General features: G+C 38.9%; 1 protein-coding gene across 1 annotated transcript in view; it reads right to left on the bottom strand.

Moving 5' to 3' along the window:
• Nucleotides 1-26,665, bottom strand: part of mapkapk2a (MAPK activated protein kinase 2a) — a 66,221-nt gene extending 39,556 nt beyond the window's left edge. The window contains exons 1-4 of the mRNA XM_048611825.1: nucleotides 26,579-26,665; nucleotides 17,217-17,356; nucleotides 9,599-9,620; nucleotides 8,138-8,153 (exon numbers count right to left, since the gene is read on the bottom strand). Coding sequence (XP_048467782.1) covers nucleotides 8,138-8,153; nucleotides 9,599-9,620; nucleotides 17,217-17,356; nucleotides 26,579-26,665 — 265 coding nt within the window. The remainder of the gene's footprint in view (nucleotides 1-8,137; nucleotides 8,154-9,598; nucleotides 9,621-17,216; nucleotides 17,357-26,578) is intronic.
• Nucleotides 26,666-27,579: the final 914 nt, after the last annotated feature.

Genomic DNA, 27,579 nt, shown 5'->3' with positions numbered 1-27,579 from the left:
CATCACTTTTTAAGTGACAATTGTCAAAGCAGAGCTTGTACATCTGCTCACTTTGTTATCTTTATTATTCACACAGCACTCAGTAGAATAAGCGAAATTCAACTTGAATTCCATTACCAGAGTTAGAAATGTAGCCCTGAAATGTAACAAGCTGCCAGTAGGTTAACTCAGCCAAATCGAGGGAATTCTGCTTATTTCTCAGGAGCAGATACTGCCCTCAGGAGCCACAGAATCATATTAGCTGCTGTCAAGATAAACCATGGAAATATTGACCAGTGAGTGTTACATCAGTGGTAGGGAAACTAATGAAGAAAATTCGGAAGGAGGGAATTAATCTTCATTTAGAAAAGTAAGGTTTGATCTGAATAGTCAACATGGCTTTGTCACAGCGAGGTCATGCCGAACAAATTTGGTTGAATTTTTCAAGGTGGTGACCAAGTGTGTGTATGAGTGAAGTACAGTTGATGTAGTTTACATGGATTCCAGAAAGGCCTTTGACACGGCCTCATATGAAAGGTGATAAAAAGAGGTTAAAAGCACATGGGATCCAGGGTGATTAGGCAAATCAGAACCAAAATTGACTTAATGACTGGAGGCCAGTGTCAAGCCACAGTGATCCTGTGTTGGGTGCCTTATTGTTTGCAATAGATCATATGAGAATGTTGGGGGACTATAATAAGTAATGTGGATGACATGGAAATTGGCTGGGTGGTTGACAGTGAGGAAGGAAGTATTAGGTTACAGGAAAATGTAAACGGATTGGTCAGATGGCAGATGGAATTTAACCCTGATAAATGTAAGGTGATGCAGTTTGGAAGAGGTGAAAAGGGGGTACTTAATGGATGGGTAGGACAGTAGGAGCCTCAGAGGAATCTTGGGGATGTTTGTCCACATATCCCTGAAGATGACAAGGCAGGTTAATAAGGTAGTTAAAAAAGGTATATAGGACACTTGCTTTTATCAGTTGAGGCACAGATTACAAGAGCAAGGAGTTTATGTTGGGGCTGTGGAAACCTTTGGTTAGGACAAGCTGGAGTACCGTGTGCAGTCCTGGTCACACGATAGGAAGGACGTGATTGTATTATGGGGCCACAAAGGGAGATTCACCAGATTGTTACCTGGGACGGAGTGCTTTAGCTATGAAGAGAGGGTAGACAAGGTTGGGTTGTCTTCTTTGAAGTAGACAAGGTTTGTGGGGAGCTAATTGAGGGGCAGGATGATGAGGGGCGTGGACAGGGTGGATAGAAGGCAGCTGTTTCCCTTCATAAAAAGGGATCAATAAGAAGGGGGTAAATTTTTAAAGGTCAAAGGCAGGAGGTTTAAGAGGGGAGTTGAGGAAAATGTTTTCACCCAGAGAATGATGGGGGTCTGAAGTGTACTACCTTTATGGAAAGATGAAAGGGTTCGTTTTTGGTATGGTTGTCAGTTAGAGGTATGCAAATTTCCATTTGACCAGATTGTGAATATGGAGGGATTTCATTATACGACAGTACAGGCAGGTAACCTCACAGCCTTTAAAAAGTACTTGCACGAGCACATTCAAGACTATGGGCCTACGACAGCAGAGCCTACAACAGCAGAAGATTTGGCGTTGTTTTGGCAACACAGACTCAAATCGGCCAAAGGGCCTCTTCTGTGCTGTATAATTCTAGGGTTCTTTGATTCCACTCCACTGTCAGTGGCAGAGCTGAATAATGGGCACTGCTAGGTCTTCAGCAAAGTGCCTGAACGGGATCAGGGCAGCCACAGAAAGGTGCATGGAAGGGTGGGCTGACATCTTAAGTGAGGTGCTCCACTACACAAACTTCTTTCCTGCCTTTATTCATTGAGATGTTGGCAAACTGCCCACGCCAACTTTATCAATCCTTTCAGACTTGTTATGAAACATCTCAGAAGCAAGTTAGAATTGAACAGGGCCTTCTGACTCAGAGATAAGGAAACTGCCAACACACAAGGGTCCTTCCACACCAGCTGTATATTCTGGTATAAGCAGCATTTCATCAAGATCATTTGCACTTAGAACAAGCTAAATTAACCATTAATTAATTATTTACATATGGTCAATGAGTTTCCAATCCAAAAGCCCACCCACCCTTCATATGAAGGGTAGGTGGGGAAGTGGCAGGCTAGGCACCCCCCCCCCCCCCCCACCACTCACCCAGAAACACACACACAGTGAGGGAATGTAGTATCCAGTCCTATATTTCCAGGACATCTTCACGAAGGAACTTCTGCCTACATTATTCTGAAAATTCAAAGTGACATTAGTAACTGAAAAGGTGAAAAGTGCAAAATTGCATCATTCTACAATATATAAAATGACTACACAAATTCTATGAAGAGATTAGAATCACATTTTTCAGGAGTTTCAGGTTTACTCTCCAGAAGAAAAGACACTTCTCTATGGTTGCAATTTACAAGGCATTTGTTCCAAATTGGGTTGTCAGTCGGGATGCCCCATTTAGGGTGTAAACGACAAAACAATCTGAGCCGTCCAATTTCACAATCTGCCCAAATGTAAATTTGCGTAACTCCGCCCAAAATCTGATTGAGCAGAAAGGCAACAACAAACCCTTTCATCGTTCCAGAAATGCAACACGAAAAGATTGGCCAATGAGACAGAGACAAAACTGAGGTATCAGCCAGATACATAGACAAGAAAATGGAGTTCCTTCATAAACATCTACAAGTATTTCTGTTTGAGATCCACAAAGAGCATTAGCCAGCTCAGATTCACATTCAACACTACCGCAGAAAACAAGTAACCTCACTCCAATGATAATTTGGACCATGCGCTTTCTCACCTCTTTGCAGATGATAGTAAGTATTGACAGTGTTAGCTTCACAGTAAACAACTCAGGGCATTTAATTCATCATTGACTAAAATTAAAGATTATTTTCACAATAATTACAAAGATGATATCCAATAAATTATAACACCAATATAATTTCTCATTCATTAAACTTTGTTGGAAAGCTGGGAGTTCTTGCTTGTAAAGTGATAAGAATTTGTAATTTTACTGAGAAACTGCAGTGGAGTTTTTCATCCCAAATTAGGGTCGAGAATGGAGACCAGCAGACTCTTAATTCCAGGCACCAGCTGGCTTGCTTGTTTGTCAGCACCATTCTGCTGTAATCTATTTTTCAGGAGGAAGAAATGCTACTAAGCTGCAAAATTTAGTAAAATAATTTAAAGGGCAAATATCAGAGGTCAACTGGAATTGCCCATTGCTTCAAGGCTAGGTTAAGGGTGCTTCAGAAGTGCCAACGCTTTCTGGAGGGGGCTTCCAGGGACAGACCAGGGCTCAGCTTTCCAGGATCCTTTGAAGCCACCCCTCACCACCTTGCCTATATGGCTACAGCTTCAGTCACAGCTCGTCATGAGAAAGGGTTTCGTCTCTACAATGGTAACCTGTCGACGGAGGCCATTTTAAACGTCAAATGGCTACTTTATAGTGGAGGGGGGGCACCTTCTTTCTTCCTTGCTTACCACATCAGGCTGCAGCTCCTTCTTTGCTGGAGAACCTAATGTTGGTCCATAAGCTTCAAGATCCTGCCCACAATAACCAATTGGACTGTGGACATGCTCTGCCCAGATACCAGACAATTCAGGCAAACTGCCCCCGTCACAGTGTGAGGTTAGGATTGATATCAGGATCCACACCTAAACTGCAAAACTCTACCTTTTATTAGCCATTTATTTTGGCAAATTACTTGCTAAAATTCATTCAAATTATCAACGTGATGAATTTGGCATCCACATTACCCTGAGCTATTTGAGGACAGACCTCTGAACATCTGGGAGATATTACGAATAATATTAGCCTTGGGAAGAATAACGAGGGGGAGAAGTACAAAAGCATCCAGAGGGGCAATCTTTTCACACAGCGGGTTGAGTGTGTCTGGAGTGGGCTGCCAGAGGTAGTGGTGGAGAAGAAGAGTACAACTTTGTCATTTAAGAGATATTTGGACAGGTAAACGGATAGAATATGTATGGAGAGATACGGACCAAACATAGGCAAATGGAACTAGATTAATTGTGAAAACTGGACAGCATGGACAGGTTGGGCTAAAAGGCCTGCTTCCATGCTGCAAACCTGTATGACTCTAATGGCAGAGTTTACAAAACTACTTAAACGCAAGACAGTTGTATTCATTTTTAAATACAAATCAAATAGTTAAATTATTCAGCCAAAGTACACACTCGCATTTCCTAATTAATGTCAACTTTGAGAAGGTTTAAGATTTGCTGACTTGTCAGACAAAAATAGATCTATTTTATCCTAAGTGTGGTTGTCATACTTCCAATCAAACCTATAGACATATAGACATTGACTATAGACTATAGACATTGATATGTCCATCATAAATTCCCTTGTGCAAATGTTGTCTTCTTCTTGCTTGTTAATTTGAGAGAAGTCTGGTTCAAGATAACAATTCAGCTTAACTTCCAGATTAGTGAAATGTAAAGGGTTAATTCGGAGATAGCAAGAACTGCCAATGCTGGAATCTGATCTTTTATTTTCTAATTTTCATGCACCTACTCCATACTGCTGCATTCTCAATTCTATAGAGTGTTCTATAGAAGGACACATTTCTTATCCTTTCACATCAGATTTCTACTGCTGTATATTGCTTTAACCAATCTTAATACAGGTCTACATTGTGATTTCGTCTGGGTGTCTATGAAAAGCAAAACTGGATTGGGCATGAACTATCATTTGCAGACCATGATTGACACTTATTGGATTCAAGTTGTCAAGAAATGTCAAGAGAATGAGGAGAGCTTGAACACATTAAGTGACTTAAATGTTAGTGGATGGAACAAAGCAACTTGAATTGGCAACATGCTTCCGTCACGACTTCTATTCACTCATTCTGTTACCCTATCTGAATGACAAGAAGATAAAGAAGCTCTTTTTATAGGACTGGTAACCCTGGGAGGGGGAGTAGAGCACAATATATCTGATGAAAGGCACAAAGAAGTTATTGAGTCCCAACTGTTTAACTTGCAGAGAGCACCAAAACAAACAGAAGTCAATATCTTGCAACTAAAAAAAATGGCAGCGCAGTTCTAGAAAGTGGAAAGCCAGGAAGGATGGCAATTCAACTGTTAGAGATTCTCACTTTCTCAGGAGCAGATGGCTTTGCTTGTATCATGACTAGTTAAAGGCGACCATCATGTTTATGCAGTTGACCAAATTTGATGAGAGTGAGTTCATGATCAGCATTAGCATTGTGTAAGGGAGAGTCAAAGAAAGCAGCTTTGTTGTTGATTTCAGTGAACATTTCACAATGATTTCCAGATTATTTAGCATGGGTTCCCAAGGTAGAAAAGTTGGCTGCTTGTTGCTTTCTTAATCATCTTCATATTTGAACCAACATTTTGAACAAACCATCAAAAGGACCTCAACATTCTACCCTACTGTGGTACCTTGAGGAAACTTGTCATTTATTTAGAAGCGTCTGTTTCACTCAATTGATTACCAGTAATACAATTGAGTAAAACAAATGGAATCATACTTCTGATAAACATGGGTTGCGTAGGAAATCGAACAAAAAAAAACACCACACATGATGGATGGTGACAAATCATGGGTCTTTTGTATTACATTAATATAATGCAGCCACACACACCTACAACTGTTCATTTTTCAAAAAAAAAATCACCAGATGACCGTAATTGTATTTGATTTTCTGAAGTGTCTCATTATGAAAATGGATAAAATACATAAACTTCCGTTGCTTTCCTCTTATCTCCACACCCAACTCCCACCCCTCCCCGATTTCTCTTACTAACTTGTGAAGAGTGGTGAGAAGTGGAGAGGAGAATATTCACACATACTATCCTTGATTACTTTAGTTTGCAGGACTCCACCCACTGGACCTACCAAACTAATGTTGTCAAATGTAAAACATGTAGGCTGGACACTTTTGCCATCCAAAAACTCCCATGATTGTACAGACCTTCTACCTATAATAGATATTAAAATAAACCAAATTTAATTACTGACTGTAAGGTATTCTTTCCCCCACAATTATTTTATGACATAATTTTCTAAGACAGGATGAAACCATTTGCCCCAAAACACATTTACTCCTTAACCATGACGCTTGCTTAAATTTTCTCGCCGTTCTTATTGCATGTGTGCAGCATCTACTTAACCAGTTCCATTTTTGGTTCTGTCAATGGTGTTAACGAAGTAAGTTATTCAAGTGGTTAGACCACTTCCTGTAATATTACGGACATTTCACTAGCTTAGAGGCTGCTCAGTAATAGAAGCGAGTGCTTAATCACTAAGTATTGTGGCCCAACTTCAAATAAAGCATGGTTCAATTCTACTTTGGTCTCTTGGCATTTCATTAACCTTTCCAATACTGGCTAACTACATAGATTTTAATTGGTGTTGCTTCATTCTAAGTGATAGAATCACTTTCTTGTAAGTGCTCTCTGCACTTTTTGTACCAACAGTTCTTGTAAACGATACCACAATCTCATATGTGCTCTACTTTATTTGACTTATTGCCTCTATGAGATATGGTCATTAGCTTAAACATCTTAAATAGTTACAAACCATTATAACTAATTCAATAATCTGAAGAATGGTAATTTTATTTTACTATATTTGCAGAAATAACCTCAACATTACAAAGCCGTCAATGTAGCCAATAAGCATGATTTGTACTTTTATTCTGTAACTTAAGTGGACCAAAAAGGGACTAAAATGCTTTATTGTTCAATTAACCAGGATGGGGAATTAAAATACAATTCATTCAACCTTGAGGAATATTAAAAATATTCTGTAGCTCCTTAATAATAGTGCTGAAGGTATTGGCTGATGGATTTGGAAGGTGAAAACTGTGTTACATAACTGCAAACAACAAAAAAAAACTGCATCACATTGCTAAACAGATTGTAACAAAACCCCTAAAATCTAGGGCACTAGCTATGAAGGGTCCCGGACCAAAACATCGACTTTCCTGCTCCTCTGATGCTGCCTGATCTGCTGTATTCCTCCAGCTCTGCACTGTATCGACTACTTACAATAACTTTTACAGAGAATCCATAAGTACGTGTGTTCTCAAGTTTTAAACAAAGAGTGTACATCTTTTTCTTACCATTTTATTGCAATGTTAACAATCTACCTCATACTTGTGCTAGTTCAATTCCATCTCCTATAAAATTTGTGTCCTCAAAATACTGACCCTTCTTCCCCTGCCAAGTTTCTCTGCATTTGTTCAGATTTCTGAATACCTCAGATCAACTCTCTCCTGAGTCATAAAGAAAGCAACAATTACAGTGGTAATTGCCTGGAATGGGCTGCCAGAGGTGGTGATGGACAGGCATAAAATAGCAATGTTTAAGAATGTCTCAGAGGCATTATGTTCCTATTAGAGTGAAAGATAAGGCTGGTAGGATTAGTGAACAATGGATGAATAAACATATTGAGGTTCCAGTCAAGAATTAAAAAAATTGTACATTAGATATAGACAACTGGGTTCAAATGAATCTCTTGAACAGTATAAATAGTGTAGGTGCATTATTAAGAGGGAGATCAGGAGGGCAAAGAGAGGATATGACATAGCCTTGGCAAATAAGGTTAAGGATAATCCAAAAAGATTATACAAGTATATTATGAGCAAGAGAGCAACGGGAGGGAGTAGAGCCTCTTAAAGATCATCCAGCTCTACACCGTGTTATCTCAGATTCTCCAGCATCGGCAGTTCCCACTATCTCAGGTCATCTTTGTGTTGGATCTCAGGAGATGGGAGTGATATTAAATTAATATTTCACGTCAGTTTTTACAGGAGAAAAAGAAATGGAGGTTAGAGAACTCAAGGAAATAAATATTGATGTTTTGTAAACAGTTCATATTATAGAAGATGGAATGCTGAAGGTGTTAGAAAACATAAAAGATGGATAAATCTCCAGGAACTGATCTAGTGTATCCGAGGATGTTCCGGGGAATTAGGAAGGAAATTACGAAGACTCTTTCAGAAATATTATATCGTCTATAACTATGGGTGAGGTGCTGAATGACTGGAGAGTGGCTAATGTTATACCTTTGTTTAAGAAGGGATGTGTGGAGAAGCCTAGGAACAATAGACCTGAGAGTCTGACATCTGTGGTGGGGACGTTGTTGGAGGCGATTCTGAAAGATAGGATTTATATGCATTTGTAGAGGCAAGGAATGTTTAAGGATAGTCAGCATTGTGGGAGTGAAATCACATCTCACAAACTTGATTATGTTTTTTGAGGAAGTAACCAAGAAGATTGATGAGGACAGAACAATAGACATTGTTTACTTGTACTTCAGTAAAGACTTAACTAATTCTTTTACCATGGAGAATGTTATCAAAGTAGGATCACATGATATTCAGGGTGAGCTTGCCAATTGGATATAAAATTAGCTTTACGGTAGGAGACAGAGGGTAGCAGTGGAGGGTTGTTTTCGGACTGGAAGCCTGTGATCAGTGGTGTTCTACAAGGATCAGTGCCAGGTCCACTTTTGCTTGTCATTTATATAAATGATTTAGTTGAGAATATAGAAGGCATCGTTGGTAAATTCATGGATGACACCAAAATTGGTGGTATAGTGGACAGTAAGGAAGGTTATTTAAGAGTACAAACAGATCTTGATCAATTGAGTCAATAGGCTGAGGAGTGGCAAACTGAGCTTAATTTGGATAAATGTGAGGTATTGCATTTTGGTAAAACAAACAAGGGCAGGATTTATACAATTAAAAGCAGGGCCTTAAGTTGTATTGTGGGACAGAGAGACCTCTGGGATCAGCTACATAATTCTTTGAAGTTTACTTCACACAGGCTGGGACTTTTTTCATTGGAGCATAGGAGGTGGAGGGATCACCTTATGGAGGTTTATAAAATCAAGAGAGGTATGGATAAGGTGAATGGCAGGTGTCTTTTCCACGGGGTGTGGGATTTCAAGACTAGGGAGCATATTTTTAAGGTGAGAGGAGAAAGATTTTAAAAAGACATGAGGGGAAATTCTTTTACAATGAGTGGTTTGTGTGTAGAATGAACTTCCAGAAGAAGTGGTGGAGGCGGGTATAGTTACAATGTTTAAAAGAGATTTGAATAAGTACATGATTAAGAAATGTTTGGAGCAATTTGGACCAAGTGTAGGCAGGTGGGAGTAGTTTAGTTTGGGATTACGGTCTGTATGAACTGGCATGACTCTATGAGCATCTTGACAGATACGTGAATAGGCAGGGAATAAGGAGATACAGACTACGTTGAGGCAAACAGCTTTTAGTTTAGAAAGACATCATGTGTCGGCACAGTCTTGGTGGGCCAAAGGGCTTGTTCTTGTGCTGTACTGTTCTTTGTATCTTTGACAGAAGCAGGTACAGAATTATTTCAGATAACTAGCTAAAGGATCAATGACAGCACGAGGAAAAGTACTCACACAGCAAGTGGATCTTGAATGCACTCCCTGAGAAAATGGTTTGGCGCAGTTTCAACTGAGGCATGCAAGAAGAAATTAGATTATCATCTGAAAAGATAGGATGTGCAGGGTTATTGGGAGGTGGTGAGGGAGTAGAATGAGGTAAAGTACTCCCATGCGAAGCCAACAGATGAATGGCCTCCTTCTACACTGTAACTATTCTGAGGCTTATTTTCACATTTCTGAAATAAAGGCCAAATGTAAAATGTAGAAATTTAATCTTTGAAAGTATAAAATAATATTTTGACCAAATTTGAATCATAAGGAAAAGCCAGCTTTCCACCTTCCATCTCTGATTTGGCCTCGCAGCTGCTAAACAACCTCAGGAAATGGGAAGAATTCTCGAATCAGAGGATAGTTTCTTGAACTCAGAGCTGCTTATTATTGGAGGTGGTGTGTTAGGAAATGATCTAGTTAGTAAACAATAAGAAATCCTGTCGAGAAATCAACTTTCCTCGATAAAAAAATTCATGAAAGCAGAGTGCTTGGAGGAGCAAAGTGACCAGTTGCAGTCTGAAACAAACAGTCAACATCAGTTGACAGTTCTGAGGAAGGGTCACTTGACCTGAAACGTTAACTTTGATTTCTCTCCACAGGTGCTGCCAGATCTGCTGAGCTTTTCCAACATATTCTGTTTTTGTGTGGACAATTGAGAGCATGCGCAGAAAGAAATTTGAGAGCAAGTTTCTGGAAAGCATAGGCAAGTGGGAAGGAAGCAAATAAGGACAAAAAGAACAAAGAAGGATATGTAGGGAAAAAAACAACAGACTGGCTGAAAATACTGATTGTTCAAATTTAGTTACATATATCCCTCATACTAATTAATTAAGTAAATAATTGTTTGTCTATTTCAAATTGTCATTTAGTTCTTTTACTTAATGTCTGTAGTGTCGGGCACTGCTCTTGCAGCATGAAGAGAGATAGTATAAGTACAAGCACAAGTACATTTTCAATGTAAACTTTACTTTCCAGCAAACAGCTTTGACTCCGCTTACCAAAAGCTAGTAAAAAGGTGATAAGTAAACAAGAGAAGATTGCGTCAAACAACAAGTTCAGTACTTAACTGCATCATTTCATGTATACTGGCAGGTACAGGTGTTCCATCTTGCACTAGTCTTTCTGCTGAAAAGCCACAAGAGAGAATACTCTAGATAAGGGCAGATTACTCATTCCTTCTCACCATATAAATGCTGACTGTTTGTAAGTATTTGCTTGGCTTGCAAAGGTATACAAAGAACATTACTGTCTCACTGTCTTCTCTGAAATGGCATCAGCAAATAGCTCATATTCTTATTGTTCTATTCCAACCCAAGTCTTAACTTGAATAAAAATAAACTGTACCTCAAAAATGATGAGTATACCCATCTTATCCTAATTCCTGTTACACCACTAGCCTCTGCAGAATCTGAGAATGAGAGATTTACAAATAGAGCAAATGCAATCAATGTTTCCAAGTTCACAACCCAAAGAAAAGGATCTACCTAGACAAACCATCACAAGTAGAATTATGTCACCTGCACAATATAGAAACAAGTCATTTAGCCCAACTGGTCCATCTCCATATTTGAACCTTACACAAGCCTCCTCCCACTTGACGTGACCAAACCCACTTGGCATGACCTTCTATTCTCTTCCCTCTCATGTATTTACCCAGTTTCCCATCCATCACATCCAAGCTACTTGCTTCAATTTCTCCGCGAAGTAGCATGTTCCATATTCTAATCAATTCCTCAGTGAAGATGTTTCTACTGAATTCACTGTTGGATTTATTTGTGGCCATCTTCTAGTTATGGCTCTTCATTTTGGTCTGCCTCACAAATGGAAACATCTCAAGTACACCAAGCCTGTTGAGAGCTGTCATGATCTTAAGGACTCCTAATCAGATTGTCCATCAGTCATCTCTTTCCTCCAACAAGAAACCCAGGAAAGATCAATTTATCCTGATAATTTCAGCATCATCCTTTGAAAATAAAACTCCAAAACTTCCAAAGAGGATTTTTCCTAATTGCCTGCCAAACCTTCATAGGAAACTAGAGAACCTACTGAGATAAAATCAGTGGAACACACAGCAAACACATACAGGAGACATTCTGTGCAATTCTATAGCCAGATACATAAATTAATATAAACTAAATGTAACTACAATTACATACAAGGATACTTGAGATACAGTCCAACAGTTGACTTCTAATATGGTTTGAATGTTTGAAGTGCAGCTTGCATACTGATTTCTTGTACTCACCAACTTGTGCATCTTTCATCTTTGTCTTCAGTTCTGTAAGGCAGCCAATGCATTCTGATACTTAGCCACGAAGCATGCAATGATCCCTAATTGTATAGTAAATTTGTCCTTTCATTATATTACACCTCGTGTGCAACCGCTACCATTATACATTACAATCAATGTTGAATTGATTACACAAAAGCAAATAGAGTTGTACCAGCTTTTTGAGGTTAATGATGCCTGCACCAGATGCATTTCAACCAAAGGTGTGATTCACTGAGTGTGCCACATGCATGAACTCATGGTTGGTGCTGGGAAATGCATTGTTAACATCAACTGATGGTAACATTCAAGAAATGACATGACGTTAAGGAAACATTTCTGCATTCATTTCATATATTACAAATAGAGTTCAAAGGATGGAAAATATCACATTGGCACTTTGAGGTAGAGCAGAGTACGCTAACTCTGCACCCATTGTTTATATCTGTTCCAACAGAGTGCTGAATATTTAAGATAAGCGCTCAAACTGAATGGGTTTTACTCCAGCAATACTCGAGCAGCTTGACAGCATCCAGGAAAAAAGCAGCCCACTTGATTGGTACCCCTTTGGCCACCTCAAATTATCATTCCCTCTACCACTGACAGTGTACCATCTACAAGATGCACTGCAATAACTGATAAGGGTTCCTTTGACAGCACTGTAAATGCCACCTCCTGAAATGGTCCCCTCCAATCCACACCTCTTGGAACTATATCGTTGCTGGCTCATTGTCGCTGGGTCAAAATCCAACAGCACTGGGAGTGCACCGACACCTGATGAATTATAGGGGTTCAAGGATGCAGCTCACCATCACCACCTTCAAGAGGACTGGAGATGAGCAATACTGTCAGTGATATTCAAATCCTACAAATAAACTATAAACATCTCTCACTTTTACCTCCAATATCCCCTGACTGTTTTTTCCTGCTCAGCCTTCAGTACATCTCTATCAAATGTTGATTATACCACAGAATACTGCATCCAGTTCTGGTTGGCACATTATAAAAGCAAAACTGAGAGGCACAGGAGATGATACAGAGAAGATTTACAAGGATGATAGCAAAATGTGTACATGTATCAGGAAAGGTGGACAGGCTGACTCTCTTTACTCTTGGAAAAAGGGCTGAAGGGGTGATGTAATAGGGGTCTTTGAGATGGCACATACAAATATAAAAGGATCCCTCTTGTGGGAAGAGCATAACGAGAAGCTGTCAATGTAAGATAATCATCAGGACATCCAACATGAAATTCAGTTGGAGATTCTATATCCAAAGAGTCATGAGAGCTCCTACACAAAGTGCTTGGAGCAAATAGTATTTAAACATTTAAAAGGAAACCTTGAGAGAGAAGGAAATGGAGGGTAACAGTGATAGATTTAGATCGGGAAAAGCAGAAGGAGGTTCAAGTGAAGAATAAATGCTGGCATGGACTGTTTGTATTGTCTGTTTCAGTGCTGATAATCCTCTGATATCCTGAATCTATATCCATCCTGGTAGTGCGTTTAAATCCTAAATCGTTTGTTGCATTAAAACATTTTTCCACATTTTTTTTCTGTTCTTCTGTCAATAATCTTAAGTTTGTGCCTTCTGTTTAACACTTCATCCATTGGAAACAGTTTCCCTTAATTGACTCTATCTAACCCTTCATGATTACAAACACCCATATTCAACACCCTCTTAGCCTTCTCTGCCATAAAGCACAACAGCCTCACTTTCCCACTCCCATCCAAGAAACTGGAATTCCTCAACCTTGAAAGTATTCTCAGAAAATCTCTTCTATACCCTCATCTACATTTTCAGGTCCTTCCTAAAATCCATGACCCAGAATCAGAAATAATATTGCAGTAGCGTGTGATATATCAGCGTAATACAACTTCCCTGCTCCAATACTCTAGCCTCTTTATTGGTACAACTCTGATGGGAGGAACATGTTGAAAATCAAGTCTGACTACTCAATAAACTGTGACAGTAGTCTGATGTAATCACCAAAGATGATCAGTTTGTTTCAACTTACCACTGGGGTCTAAAACAAAAAAAAAACCTTCACCAGGTTTCTCAATAAACTCAAAATATTTCATTAATTTAAAACAAACTTATTTTTCACATGAGATGGAGGGGAACAAAAGGGGAAATAGCAAGGGGAGAGAGGCGAGAGTGCACAAGAGGGAGACAGAGAATGATTTCCCTGCCAGTGCTCTTTCAATTGCCAACAATACCCAAATACATACCAAAATAGAAACCAAAAATTTAGAGGAGGTGTTGCTATGTGATGGAAGCCATTAAGACTCTCGAAGCAATCTCATCTCTTTCAAAAAGCTTTTTGTTGTTTCCTTTTCCAAACTTGCTTTTCCAGTGAACAGCAAAAAAAAAATCTGGAATTCTCATCAGCTCTTGACTCTCTCTAAGAAATCACATGATAAATTCTTCTTCAACCTAGTAGGGTCCAAACAGTTTAATTTCCCATTCTCATAAATATGTATTTCTTAAGTCATGAAGCCAAGGAACGCACACGCATTATTAGCTGCTGTGGTAAACTGCCACCTTAAAAGATTTACACAGAAACAAAGCCGGCTTTCTCTCTTCTTGCACCCGCTTTAAATTTGCAGCATTTAGCATGGAATGGTTCATTTTGTTAGTCAAAAAGTATCCCCTCACTCTTCTCCATGTTGCGTTTCATCTGTCACGTGCTTGACCTTTGCACTGCATCCTCTTGGAATCTGCTGTCTTCTTCATTCTTTTCTACAATTGCAAGCTTTTTGTCATCTACAAATCTCAGGATCGTGTCCTGTACACTTAAATGCAAATCGAGAATTGAAATTTGGAAATCTGCACTATATACATCCTACTGTCTGAAAAACTCTGATTCACCACAAAGGTTTTCTTTTCTATCCTTCAGCCAATTTTACACCCATGTTATTAATGCCCTTTTATTATATGGGCTTCAAGTTTTCCAACAAGCCGAATATGTCACAATTTAACAAACACCTTCAGCAAGTTGACACACACAACATGATTTCCGTAACTTCCATTCACTGTCTACTATTTCATCAAAAACTCAAACTAGTCAGTAAAACATATTTTGTCATTTAACAAATCGCTGCTGGCTCTTACTTATTAATCCAAGTTTGTTGAAATGGTAATTTTCTCCTGACTTATTCTTTATAAAAAAGATTCCTCACTGGCAACGTTAACCGTGTAATGCCCAGTTTATCCTCTGTAAACAAGGGTGTAACATTTGCAATCCACCAATTCTCTGGCTTCAGCCATATAGCTGAGGAAATTTGGAAGATGAGCCTTTCAAACATTAATCACAAAATCTGTTTTCTAAAAATATAATTGATTTTAATACACCATCTACTTTTCAGTACAGCAATAGCTGGATTAAAGCTATGCATTAAGTTCTCAATGAACACAGAGAGAAGACAGGTATTCTCTAATATTAATTAGGATAAACACAGCAGCAAATGAGCGCAATATTTCTTGATGGTACACTTCAAATAAATCTAAAAGTGTAATTTATTTTTGGTGCAAGAATACAAACATGGATGTTATTTAAACTCCAATACATTATATTATTGCATAACTAGTTATTGCTGCTAGATCTTCCCAACGTGGGACAAAACGTAGCAGACAGCTATTCATGTAATGGTTCACTTCAGAAAACTATTGCGATTCAACGGTAGCTTGGTCAACATCAGGTTGCTATTTGTAACAGCTACTGTCACAGTTGACAGTTTCTTTAGGTTTCGACATCATAGGAAATCCTGTACGTTCAAAAATGTCGTCATTTGTCTGAGGCTACCACTGGAGGCCCCGTCTTCCCTTTAGAGATTAACATACAAGATTTGCATTACACTAATTAGTTTAGCCCTTAAATAACACCAATAAAACAGATAATCTGGTTACTATCTCATTGCAGTTTCTGAAATCTTGATGCGCACAAATTGGCTCCAATGCTTCCTACATTACAGCAGGGACAACACTTCAAGTAATTAATTGCAACAAAGTTCTTTGCGTTAGCCTGAGATTGCAAAAGTTGCCATTTAAATGCAAGTTCTTTCTCTATTCTTTAGAATAAATATTTCTTCAGCACGATTTCTAAAAGTCTGACTCATTTTTCAGCGTACCCAAAGATAACCATTTGCGTTTTTTAATTCTCATCCTAGAGCATCATTCTGGTTGATTTGAGGTGATAAAGATATGACTCAAGCTTCCCAACAAGCCATAGAAAGCAATATGAAACAGGTAGAATCTGAATATTTTTCTAGTAATTAGTCCACATTGATAGCATTCTTGAAATGAAAAACCATTAAAGTCTATTCAATTTATGACTTGTGAGTATTATTCCATGATGCAAGAATCCATTTAACTTGTGCAGTCTGGTTATTAGTAAAAATATATTGATCAGTTAAAGACTGAAGTAATAAGTGAAGAAATTGCATTTAAATGCATAGCAGTTTTCAAATCTTCAGGAAGCTCCAGAGTATAGCCACTTCTGTACACTGCAAATCACATTTATGTCAGCCATAATCATGCTTAGAAGTAATAACGCTATGTGCTCATATCCACCTCAGGCCTCGAGCACAAATATCTATATTGACACTCCAATGCTGCACTGAGGGAGCGCTGCACTATTGCAGGTGCCGTCTTGCAATGATACTTTAGATAAAGATTAGGTCTTGGTGAAAAGTTTGCTTTGAGGTCACCATTTCTCCATTGGTGAGCTCACAGTCTAGCCCAAGGACTTCAGACTTCCCAAAATTAAGTAAGTCTCCAGCAGACTGCATACAAATCCTCACATCAGAGTGAATCAAACATCTCAATTTCACACACAACTTTCTAGTTGGGAGCACTTAGTTTGAAACTTATCATGTGAATATTTGAATGTCAACCAAACAGATTGTGAATATATTTAATTTGTAGTTATAGCATTTGGTTTAGAACCTTCAATAATGATAATCATTTATATATAGGATTGATATTAATGGGGCCTTTAGTACTAGGGAAAAAAATAGAGAAGCAACGTTATATTAAATTGGGGCTTCACTGCTGCTCAGACAAAGGTGCATACTGAAAAAGGAGTTTTGTTTTCCTTGTGGGTGCATGGTATGCAATCTCTGTTTCTGTAAACTAATAGCTTGAAGGTGAATAAAGGCTCAAATATTAACTTCATCACATAGATGCGAGTCTTGACAGAGCAGAGTTATTAGAAATCAACATAGCTGCCTTTCACAAAGCCATTCCTTTTCATAGGCAAGTGCTAGCAACCAAAAAAAACTGCAACAGACACATAGGAGGTTACAATTACAGAACCAGCTTCTAAATTCATTTTCTTGAATTCAATTCAGAGCCTTTCTGCGATTTTGCTTTATAACTTCAGACTTCTGCATCTTTTTGTTTTCTTACCTGGTGTCTCATTCACTACCAAACTGCATTTTCCTTAACTAAATATCTCTGTACCTAGTTGTAGAAGAACTTACCATTCCATCACTATCAGTAGGCACTTCCTTCCCTGATACAGATTCTCATAGACATCTACAATTCGGACAATGTGAGTACAGCCAGATGCTCGCCAGTGCAGGTCAACTTCTCGTCGGGCTTTTGGACAATCCTGCAACATCTAAAAATGGGAGAAAGTAACAGTAAGCAAAAGGAGGATTTCTCAGTTAAACACGGGCACTGAAATCAATTAACTCGAAGCAGCAATTCTCTGAGAGCTACGTTTCTGCTTTCTGCCCATATCATTCTGCACTTTCTTCTTTTACAGATAATAATCCAATTCCCTTTTGAATGTTTCGATTGAGCCAGCCTTCAACACACACTCAGGCAACATTTGTCAGATGCTAGACATTTGCTGCATCAAAATAGTTTTTCCACCTGTCACCACTGCTTCTTCCACCAATTACCTTAAGTCTGTATGCTCTGGTTTCCAATTCTTCCAACAGTGGGAATGGCTCTGCCACATGTACTCTGTCCATTTGAACACCTATTTCAAATCTCATCTCAGATTTCAGTACTCCACAGAAAACAGTGTCAACTTGTCTGGTCCTTCTGCACAACCAAAGTTGCTCAGCTCTGGAAACATTATTGTGAACTTTTTCTGCACCCCTGCTGATGCCTTACCATCATTCCTTAAGTCAGGTAAACCAAATTCGATATTATAGTTAAAGCTGACCCAGTACTTTATACAGATTTGACATAGTGCCCTGCTTTCGTATTCACTGCCTTGTCTATTAAGCACAGAATTTTGTATAATATATTAAATGCACCTTCAGAAACCTCCAATGATTTAAGCACAAACATACACCCATGTCACTCTGAGATAACAAGGTGTAGAGCTGGATGAACACAGCAGGCCAAGCAGCATCAGAGGAGCAGGAAGGCTGACGTTTCGGGCCTAGACCCTTCTTCAGAAAATCATGTCACTCTGTTCCTGCAGCACCTTTAAAATTGTACCTTTTATTTAATACTTTTCCTCTTCATGTTCTTCCCACCAAAATGATTCATTTCACATCTCTCTGTGCTAAATTTTCATGTCACTTATCCATTCATCCAAAAAACATGCCCAGGTCTTTTTCAAATTGTACACTATCATCTTCATGGTCCACATTAGTTTCAAGTTTCGAATCAACCACAAATATTGAAATTGTGACCTCTTATGCCAAGACTGAAGTACCTTTTTTAATGACATCAGAAAGTACTCAAGTCTCAAGACCAAATCCCAATGAATTCCACTATAATCAAACAAAAAACAAATTGCTCAACACTACTGTTCCCTGCCACTCACACAGTTTTGTTTCCACGTTGCTCCTGGCCCTTTTGTTCACTAATCTGCCATGTGACACTTTATCATATGCCTTTTCAAAGTCCGTGGATACGACAGCATCAACATTACCTTAATCAAGCTTCTCTGTGGCCTTATCAGAAGAGCTCCATCAAGTCAGTTAAACATGATTTGTTCTCAACAAATCCATGCTGGCTTTGAATTCTGATTTCTTAAAAAAAGGAACTCACTACCACTGAGGCTAAACAAACAGGCCTTTAGTCATTGACATAACCGTACATCCTTTCTTGAACAAGGGTGTAACATTTACAATTCGCCAGCCCTCTGGCATCATCCCAGAGTCAAAGGAAAATTGGGAAATAATAGCCAGAGCCTCCATAATTTCCAATTTTGTCTCTTCTGGCATTTTTGGATATGCGTCATGTGGTCCTGATGCCTCACCATCTTTGAGGACAGACTATCAATCTAAAATGTTGTCCTTATCAATTCAAAAACCTTCAAGTGAGAGCTACACTTTCCACCATGGTCTATGCACCATTTTCTTCTTTGGCAGAAACAGGTCCAAAGTATTAATCTCATACCTTGGCTATACCCTGCCTCCAAGCAAAAATCTCTTTTTGAGTCCTTAATTGGCCCTTTTACCATTCTTTCTTTTTGCTCTTCTCATTTGTTTTTCACTTCTCCTCTGAATCTTTTATATTACTTTTATTTTAAGTTGCATTATGCACGTGACATCTGAATAAGGACGCTGTTTCTTCTTCACCTTAAAAGATCCTTTTTTTATTAACCAGGGAGCTCGAGAATTTGTTTGCCCTATGTGTCCCCATCATGGAAATATCCTTGACTGTACCTAGTCTCTTTTCTTTAAAGGTTCAGTTGCATTTCAGTTGCAGTTCATTGTTCAGTTACAGTCCTGCCTGCCAAGCTTCACTTCAATTTATCTGGGTGTGATCCATCCTTAGCCCATTGAAACTAGATTCCAAATTATGAACATTAGGTGTGAACAAGTGAGTACCCTTCTCAATAGGAAGGCCATATTACTGAAAAGGAGAGTGAGAGAAATTATGGTAAAGAATATCCACTGGAATAGAAACCAGTCCTGGGCCATTATAACCTAAATCAGCAGTCCTTTTCCATTGCAGTTTAAGGGAAAAGAAAATTGTCAAAGATGTAAAATGGATATTGGCCACTCGGCGCTAATACACTTGAACAAAGTCACCTGCTTTGCGTCTCCATGTTGAGACTTTCAACAAGATGTTGAACTCCTTTATCATTTTATATCTTCAGAACCTGTATAATGGGTTATTCACATCATGAGGCAATATTACCAAAGCATCTAGAAACAAATGGCTCACATTAACAATGTTGAACCTATGTTTTAACTGATATCTTTGTTTGCTATATTAAATAATGGTGCTCATTTAACATACTTTTAATCAGAAAGGAGCTATTTCCCTTTCCAAGAAAAATTATATTTCTAAACATAACTGCAAGTGTGCATTTTAGACTTAGGGACAGCACCGCAATGAAAAAATGACAAACATTAATTTCCAAGCGCCCATCAGTCTTTGCATGCATTAGCTCAGATGAAAATATATTTTCCCCAACGTCATTTCATATGTTCTCTTTTTTAAAAATAATGGAGAGCATCAACACTTAGTAACAAGTGCAGAGCATTTCAGCTGTGTAATCTTGTAACTACAAATCTCTTTACCATACTTAGGAAGCAAGTCAGGTAGTGGTCTGGGTTTAACACCCAAACCACGTAAGCATTCATATTGTTGGTTCTCCGAGAATGGAACAACGCCAGATCTTGATAATGGGTCATTCACTTTACTCTTTAACCTAACAGAGTTCCCAAGCAACAGAAATGACAACACAAGCACTTGCGGGTGATCAAATTGAAATTTACATTCCTCAGGTCATCCACTCTCGACAAAAGTAAATCGTTATTGTTTAACTGTTTACAAATTAGTCCCTAGGCATTTGTTGGGTATCATAAACTTGATTATTAAAAGGAAATAGTTCATGTTTACCATGACCTGCTTGTCCTGAAAGTTAAAATGGATCCTACAAGTAGTCTTTTCTCAATGGCATTTATGAAGGGAGTGGGGTGGGGGGCATCTCAGACTTGTGATGGGGGAGGAGGCAGCCATTTGGCCCATTTTATCTGCACCAGCTCTCCAAATGATTATCTCACCTAGTGCCATGTTCCTGCTTTCTTCCAGTTACTTAGCGCATTGTCAAATCCCTTTGAATGCCTTGATTGAACCTCCATCCACCACAAAATTCGTCATCGTGGTTTTTATAGTGTGTGACCCCTTACTCTGAGATAATGTCCTTTAGTCCTAGATTCTCCCACCAGAGGAAACAACCTCTGAGCATCATCTGTGTTCTAATAATTGTAATAGGCTTGTCAAGTAGGATATCCTCTTCATGAAGCCCTGCTGAATACTGCTTGATTATGTCATATATTTCTAAACGTTTTGCTATTACATCCTTTATAACAGACTCTAACACTTTCCTAATGACAGATGTTACGTTAAATACCCTATAGTTACCTGTGTTTTTGTCTCATCCCCTTTTTGAATGAGGGTGTTTCATTGTCAGTGTTCTCATCCTCTGGCAGTTCCTCAGAGTCTACGGATTCTTCAAAGATTATTAACAGCACATCTACTATCTCTGTAGCTATTCTTTTGAATATCTTAGGATGCAACTTATCAGTTGCAGGGCATCTATCGTCTTTAGGTCTATTAGTTACCCCAGTGCTTTTCTTTAGTGATAGTTATTGTACTTACTTCTTTTCCCCCTTTAGCCCCTTGATCATTTAGCATTTTTGGAATGCTACCACTGCCTTGTATATGTTCAATATAATTTCCTTGCTCTTGTACTCCACACCCCTATGAATAAAGCCCAGGATACAGTGTGTTTTATTAACTCCCTCTCAACTGTCCTGCCACGTTTAGTGACTTATACATGTAAATATCGTTCAGTTCATGCATTCCCTTCATTTATACGGTTCTTTCCACCAAAATGCATCACCTCACACTTCGCCACATTGAATTTCATCAGTCACCTATCCTGCCATCCACCAAGCTGTTTATGAACGTTTGATATTCTACATTATCCAACAGTGACAGCAACAATCTTCAATAAAAGGACCCTATGACATCAAGGCATAAAATTTAGCAAACAACCATGACTCCAATATCTACAGTCGAAGCTGACAGACCATCATCTGAGACTGTAATCTGTAACCAGTTGTTTCAAAGTAAAAACAAGAATCAATTTAGTGAATTATTTCACTGGTTATGCTTTAGCATACATTTTGTCCTATATATGAGCTATAGCTCAGTTGGTAGTAAACTTGCCTCAGAGTCAGAAGGTTAGGGTTAGGTCATGGTGCAGAGACTTCAGCACTTAACTTGGACAGTGCAATGTGAAGGAGGAATGCATTTCAGCCTTTCTAATTCTTTGAATCAAAATCCTAGTGAAGTTAGTTGAAGTCAGGCCAAACTGTGTACGATATTCTAACATGAAACAAATAACTCTGGATGCTGGAGATCTGAAACACACACAGAAATTGCTGGGAGACAATAAGGACTGCAGATGCCAAAAACCAGAATCTACAGATGTGAAGCTGGAAAAAAGGACGGCAGGTTAGACAGCATCAGAGGAGCAATGTTTCGGGCCGAAATGTTGATTTTCCTGCTCTTCTGATACTGTCTGCCCTGTTGTTCTTTTCCAGCTTCACACCTATAGACACAGAAATTGCCAGAGAAGCTGAAGCATCTTTGGGAAGAAAGCAAAGTGAACGTTTCGAATCCAGTGTCTCTCATCTTCAGCAGACTCTTCTGAATATGTCACCAGACTCAAATCGTTAATTCTGCTCTCTTCTTACAGCTGCTGCCAATCCTTCTGAATTTCTCCAACATTATCTGTTTTTGTTGGGTACAGTATTCATTCAAGAAGTTATGGCAGATCACGTTATGGCACAAGCTCATGCATTTCTTTTTAAACTGTTTCACATTACATTTTTTATTAAAAACGCAAACTATGGCACACTTCCTGATTCAGAGTTTGATGATAATTCAGTGCAGCGCTGAAGAAATCTTGCATTACCAAAAGACTTTCAAATGAGCTCCCACCTAGTCTCTCCTCTTAAAACAAAATTTTTAGTGTGAACAATCTGCTCATTTGAATGCACTATACATTTCGTGCATAATCTTGAAAGAAACAACTCCTCAGCAGCCAATGCCCTATCCTCTGAGTTGTTGTACAAGGAGCACTGGTCCCACATAACCTGCTCAGGGGAATGTTACACATTCCATCATCAAAAGGGTGCTTCCCTGCTGTCTTGACTGATTCTTCCCTCAACTGGTTATTTATCCAATTTTTGTTTGCAAGAACGCACTAAGTGCAAATTATCTCCCAAGGTACTTCATAGAAGCAATACCAAATAACATTTAACACACAACCATGTGAGAGCATACTAGGACATATGACCAACAGCTTGGTCTAAGAATATGTTTTAGGTTGTATCTTAAAGGGAGAGTAATGTTAAGGAAAGACATTCTAGAGTAAAATTTCCCCAACCCTTATCTTTGTATTCATCCAAATTGAAATATAGAGAATTATGCACATTTGATTTTTGACACGTGAAGTATGAAAGCTTTTCTCTTCTTACATTGCTGTACAAGACTTTTAATCAACTGTGTTAGCAGTACAAGAAGTTGCCTCTCATTCAAAGTGCCCCAAGCTAATCTTGGAACAATGTCCCAAGAAATGAAAAGATGTTTTTCATTTCCTAATGCATCCAACACGGTGGGGGTTTCTGGTGAGAGTGTGTTCCAGGAATTGAGTTCAGCAGTAACAAGAAAACTCCACCACCCAGTGAGCTGCACCCATTTGAGGGAATATTGTAAATGACAGTTCCAGACTTGATAACGCTGACTAAAATAGGCAGATGAAAGAAGTGTAGCCAAATGGAAAACTGCATGTGGCTTTTAGGAAGTTTTTATTGGACATTAGGCTGTATGAATTGTAATTTTAAAGAGTTCTTCATAGTAACATTTGATCACTGCTTTTACCAAATAAATAATTATATTGAATTTATAGCCATGAAGGAATCATGGTAACAACCGAAGTGAGCTGTACAGCCAAATCCTGCTTTCCAGTTCTTTGCCCTTAACTCTAAGGCATATCAAGGGTACATCTAATTTTTTTTGTAATGTCATGCCCTTGGTTGTTGACCTCACTGCCCTAATACTGGAAATAGGTCCATACCATCCACTGTATCTAGGTCCCCTCAACATTCATTATACCTCAATTAAATCCATGTTTTCCTCACAGATAAAATTCTAAATTCTTGGAGACATTCTCATAAATCCCCTATATACTCTTTAATAATTGCATCCTCCCTGGTATGCAGTACGGTCTATAGCCCGAGTATAAACTTATTCTTCTATTCTATGACTCTGTGTCATTCAGGTACTAAAGGAAAGTAGCTGTAGGTCTTCTTAACCACTTTTACCTATCCTGTGACTTTCACTGATCTGTAGACACATGCTCTAAGATTACTATATACCTAACAGTTTTCTACTACATTTTGCATATTTCTTTGCCTTAGTTAGTCCAACATAAAAGCATTCTTTCAGACTTCTCCAGATAGAATTCCATTTGCCAGTCTTTTGCCTACTTGACCGGTACACTGATATCTTCCTGCCGCCTACAGCTCTCTTTCTCACTGTCAACTCTTGGTCTTTGTCAATTTCCCTTTTTATCTGCCTCACTGGGATAGCATACCGGAAATCAAGCCCCGCTATTTGTGGGATCATTTAAACTTTTTTTTTAAATGCATGAAATTCCCAAAAATACTTGTCTTCTAGATCCGGGTTGACAGAAAACAGACTAGTTTTCTGTACACAAGACAAATTACTATTTGTTACAAATAATTAGATGCTGGCTGCAGGTAAACCAGTTATGAACAGTCAGCACATAATAATGAGTTAAAACTTTAATCACCTTATAAAGCCACCTTTACTTAGATAGACACACACACACACACACACACACACACGGGAGTAAAGGAACATGGGTGGAGGGAACACTCAAAGCAGTTCAATCATCGTTGTTCATCAGATCTGGTGAATTGATTCTTGCGGTTATTGTGCTGGTCACTATGCTGTTTTGTTTAGACATCCTTTGAATGTTTCCAATGGTTTGCAAGAGGCACATGGTGGCTGGTTCACGTGCAAAAAAGGCTCTGACTTATTCATTAAAAGTCACAGCTTACACCAATTGTTGAAGGAAAGGGCAATTTCAAATGTGAACACCAAATTCAGAATTTCCCCTTCTTGGGTTCTAATTGCTACATACTGGAAAAATAACAGTTCAATGCTCTGCTCTCTACACCTTTCATGCTGATTTTAACCCAGTTGGTATTTGGTTGTTGGAATCCCCTTCCATTGTTTCTGTATTTCTCAACAATTTGGCTCCCGTTGACACTTCCTCTATACATGCTTGTCCAGGACGCAGACAGCATCCTGGAATCCTCACTTGGTGTAGAATGTGTATTTATTGGGACTGCAGTGTCCAATTGATCAGGTAACTATCTAAAGTTATCAAGAACCAACTTAAGACTTTTCCTTGATCCTGGCAAAAAAAAAGGTATTGATCAGTCACCTCTTTGATTGAAGACTCCTGTTAATAAAGACAGCCATACCTTTATAAAGAAAGATGTCCTTAGATCAGAGATACAAGATTGGATAGCATCAGCAGTATATCCAGGAATTCATTCATCTACTGAACTAACACGAAAGGATGGACTTGATGGATTTCTGGTAAAGCATCAGCATATCTGGGCATATAGCCCCAGACAGCCCAGACCCAGCCCTATTTTTAGACAGGAAATTTCACATGTGGCCTAAATGCTGTACAAGATATAGCAACAACCTCTGTTGTTACTTATTATGTTCTGTGTGCAATATACTCCCAAATTAGCAGGCTTACAAATTTTAAGTGTGAAGACTGATCTGGGGCATGGATCTGGTTAAAGTGCATTTGGTCGTCAAAATTCTCTTCAAATTACAGCAACCTGAACAACATATTTTAGTATCTGTTATGCAAACTCTATAGATTTCTTGTTACATTTGGTAACTATTCAGTATTAAAATTTAATGTACTGGTCCTTTTCACAGACACGGAAAGCGTTTTTGTTTCTGCTTTTGTTGTTGCTCTAACTTCAGAGTGGAAGTTTGGGCCATAACTTTTTTTATCATTGGCTCAGTCGTACATAATTAGCTCTCATTCCATGTGCAGCATGCCAGGGAGCTGTCAGATTGATACAACAGCTCTTCCAGTGCGAAGCTGGCATTAATTGCTCAATTCCTGCATCGAACTCTACCTCAGAGTGCTGCGAAGACTCAGTCTCTGACCATGTTCACGAGTGAGATCAGTAAATCTCTGAATAGTAACAAAATCAAGAGATATGGGGATAGTGCAGGGAAAATGAAGTTGAGACGGAAGATCACTATGATCTTACTGAATAGCAGAACAAGCACAAGGGACTGAATGGTCTACTCTTGCTGCTATTCTTTACATTCTTCAGTTATTTGAGGCACACTTAAAATTATATCCCGGTTCTGAGTAAGATTTCCACCGAAGGCAAGGGAACGGTCAGGATGGGATTCGTTGGCATATCCTTAAATAAATTAACTAGTGTGGATGATATCTGTCTGGCTGCAAGGACAGACATGTAATCAATCTTCTCTCCTTGTGGCAGGTCACAGAACGAGACTGGTGTTGGTGCAATGAAAAGCAGTAACTGCAGCCTGAAACACAGGTCAATGTTGGTGAAGAACACTGTCACAACATCAATAACACAATTGTTTCTGTCTCCATTTTTAATGCTGCTTTTGTCGTAACGCCCTATGCCTGGTAAGGCCTGTATTTTCTTTTGTGAGATGTCCCTTTAAGACCAAATATTCTGCCGCCATTTGGAAAGAGCAGAGAGCTGAAGACAGAATGGCAAGAGGTTGTAGATTGGACAAGACTCACAGTATCAGTATCGTCAGAGCCCACCAGATGGTTTAAAGGGGTCTGAGTAGTGACTTTCTGGGGATTCCGTGCCAATAGGACTGCCATGATCCGGGTGGGATGGGGTTTGTAAATGCGCATGCTGTCAGAGTTAGTTAATCATGTCCAAAGACTTCAGATCAAATATGACTGCTGGTAAATGCAATTCAAGGGTCGAATTGACTTAATGGGAAGGGAGAGATCCTACAAAACTGAGTCTGAAAGCTTGCATGTGATCCCATATTTCTGTGGGAATAATGAGTCCTTGCTGATTAATATTTGAAGTATGTTGCTTTCAGTTGTTTTGTTACAGTAGAAATTTTAAAATGTGAAATCCTATTCATTACCTTTCTTCCCATAGGCTTCATTCGGATTTTTCTTTAAAAATATTGTCAGTCTGTATGTGGAACATAACATGGTATACTGAAGCCAAGCATTCATCTAAGGGAAAAGCATTTAATTCGTAGGAGGTTTCCAATGACAAAAAAATCTTTGTCACAGACATTTTCTTTCCTTTATTCATTCATGGGATGAGTGCGTTGCATTTATTGCACATCCTTAATTGCCCAGAGGGCAGTTCAGAGTCAACCACATTGCTGTGGGTCTGGAGTCACATGTAGGCCAGACCAGGTAAGGATGGCAGTTTCCTTCCCTAAAGGACATTAGTGAATCAGATGGGTTTTTCTGACAATCAGACAATGGTCATAATTAGATTGTTAATTCCAGATATTTATTCAATTCAAATTCCATCACCTGCCATAGTAGGATTTGAACCCAGGTCCCCAGAACATTATCTAGGTCTCTGGATTAACAGTCCAGCGATAATACCACTAGGCCATCACCTCCCCTGACTTTGGTGATTTTGAGTCACAGACTACTGAATGTTCTTTTATTTTTCAATATTCACTCCTTTGCCTCTTTCATCTGTCAAATACACTAATTCATACTGGGAGTTGGAGCATCCCAGCAACCCAACTCATTAG

Source organism: Rhincodon typus, chromosome 25 (genome assembly GCF_021869965.1).
Source record: "Rhincodon typus isolate 14 chromosome 25, sRhiTyp1.1, whole genome shotgun sequence".
NCBI classification, from domain to species: Eukaryota; Metazoa; Chordata; class Chondrichthyes; order Orectolobiformes; family Rhincodontidae; genus Rhincodon; species Rhincodon typus.
This window is presented reverse-complemented; position numbering and strand designations above follow the sequence as displayed.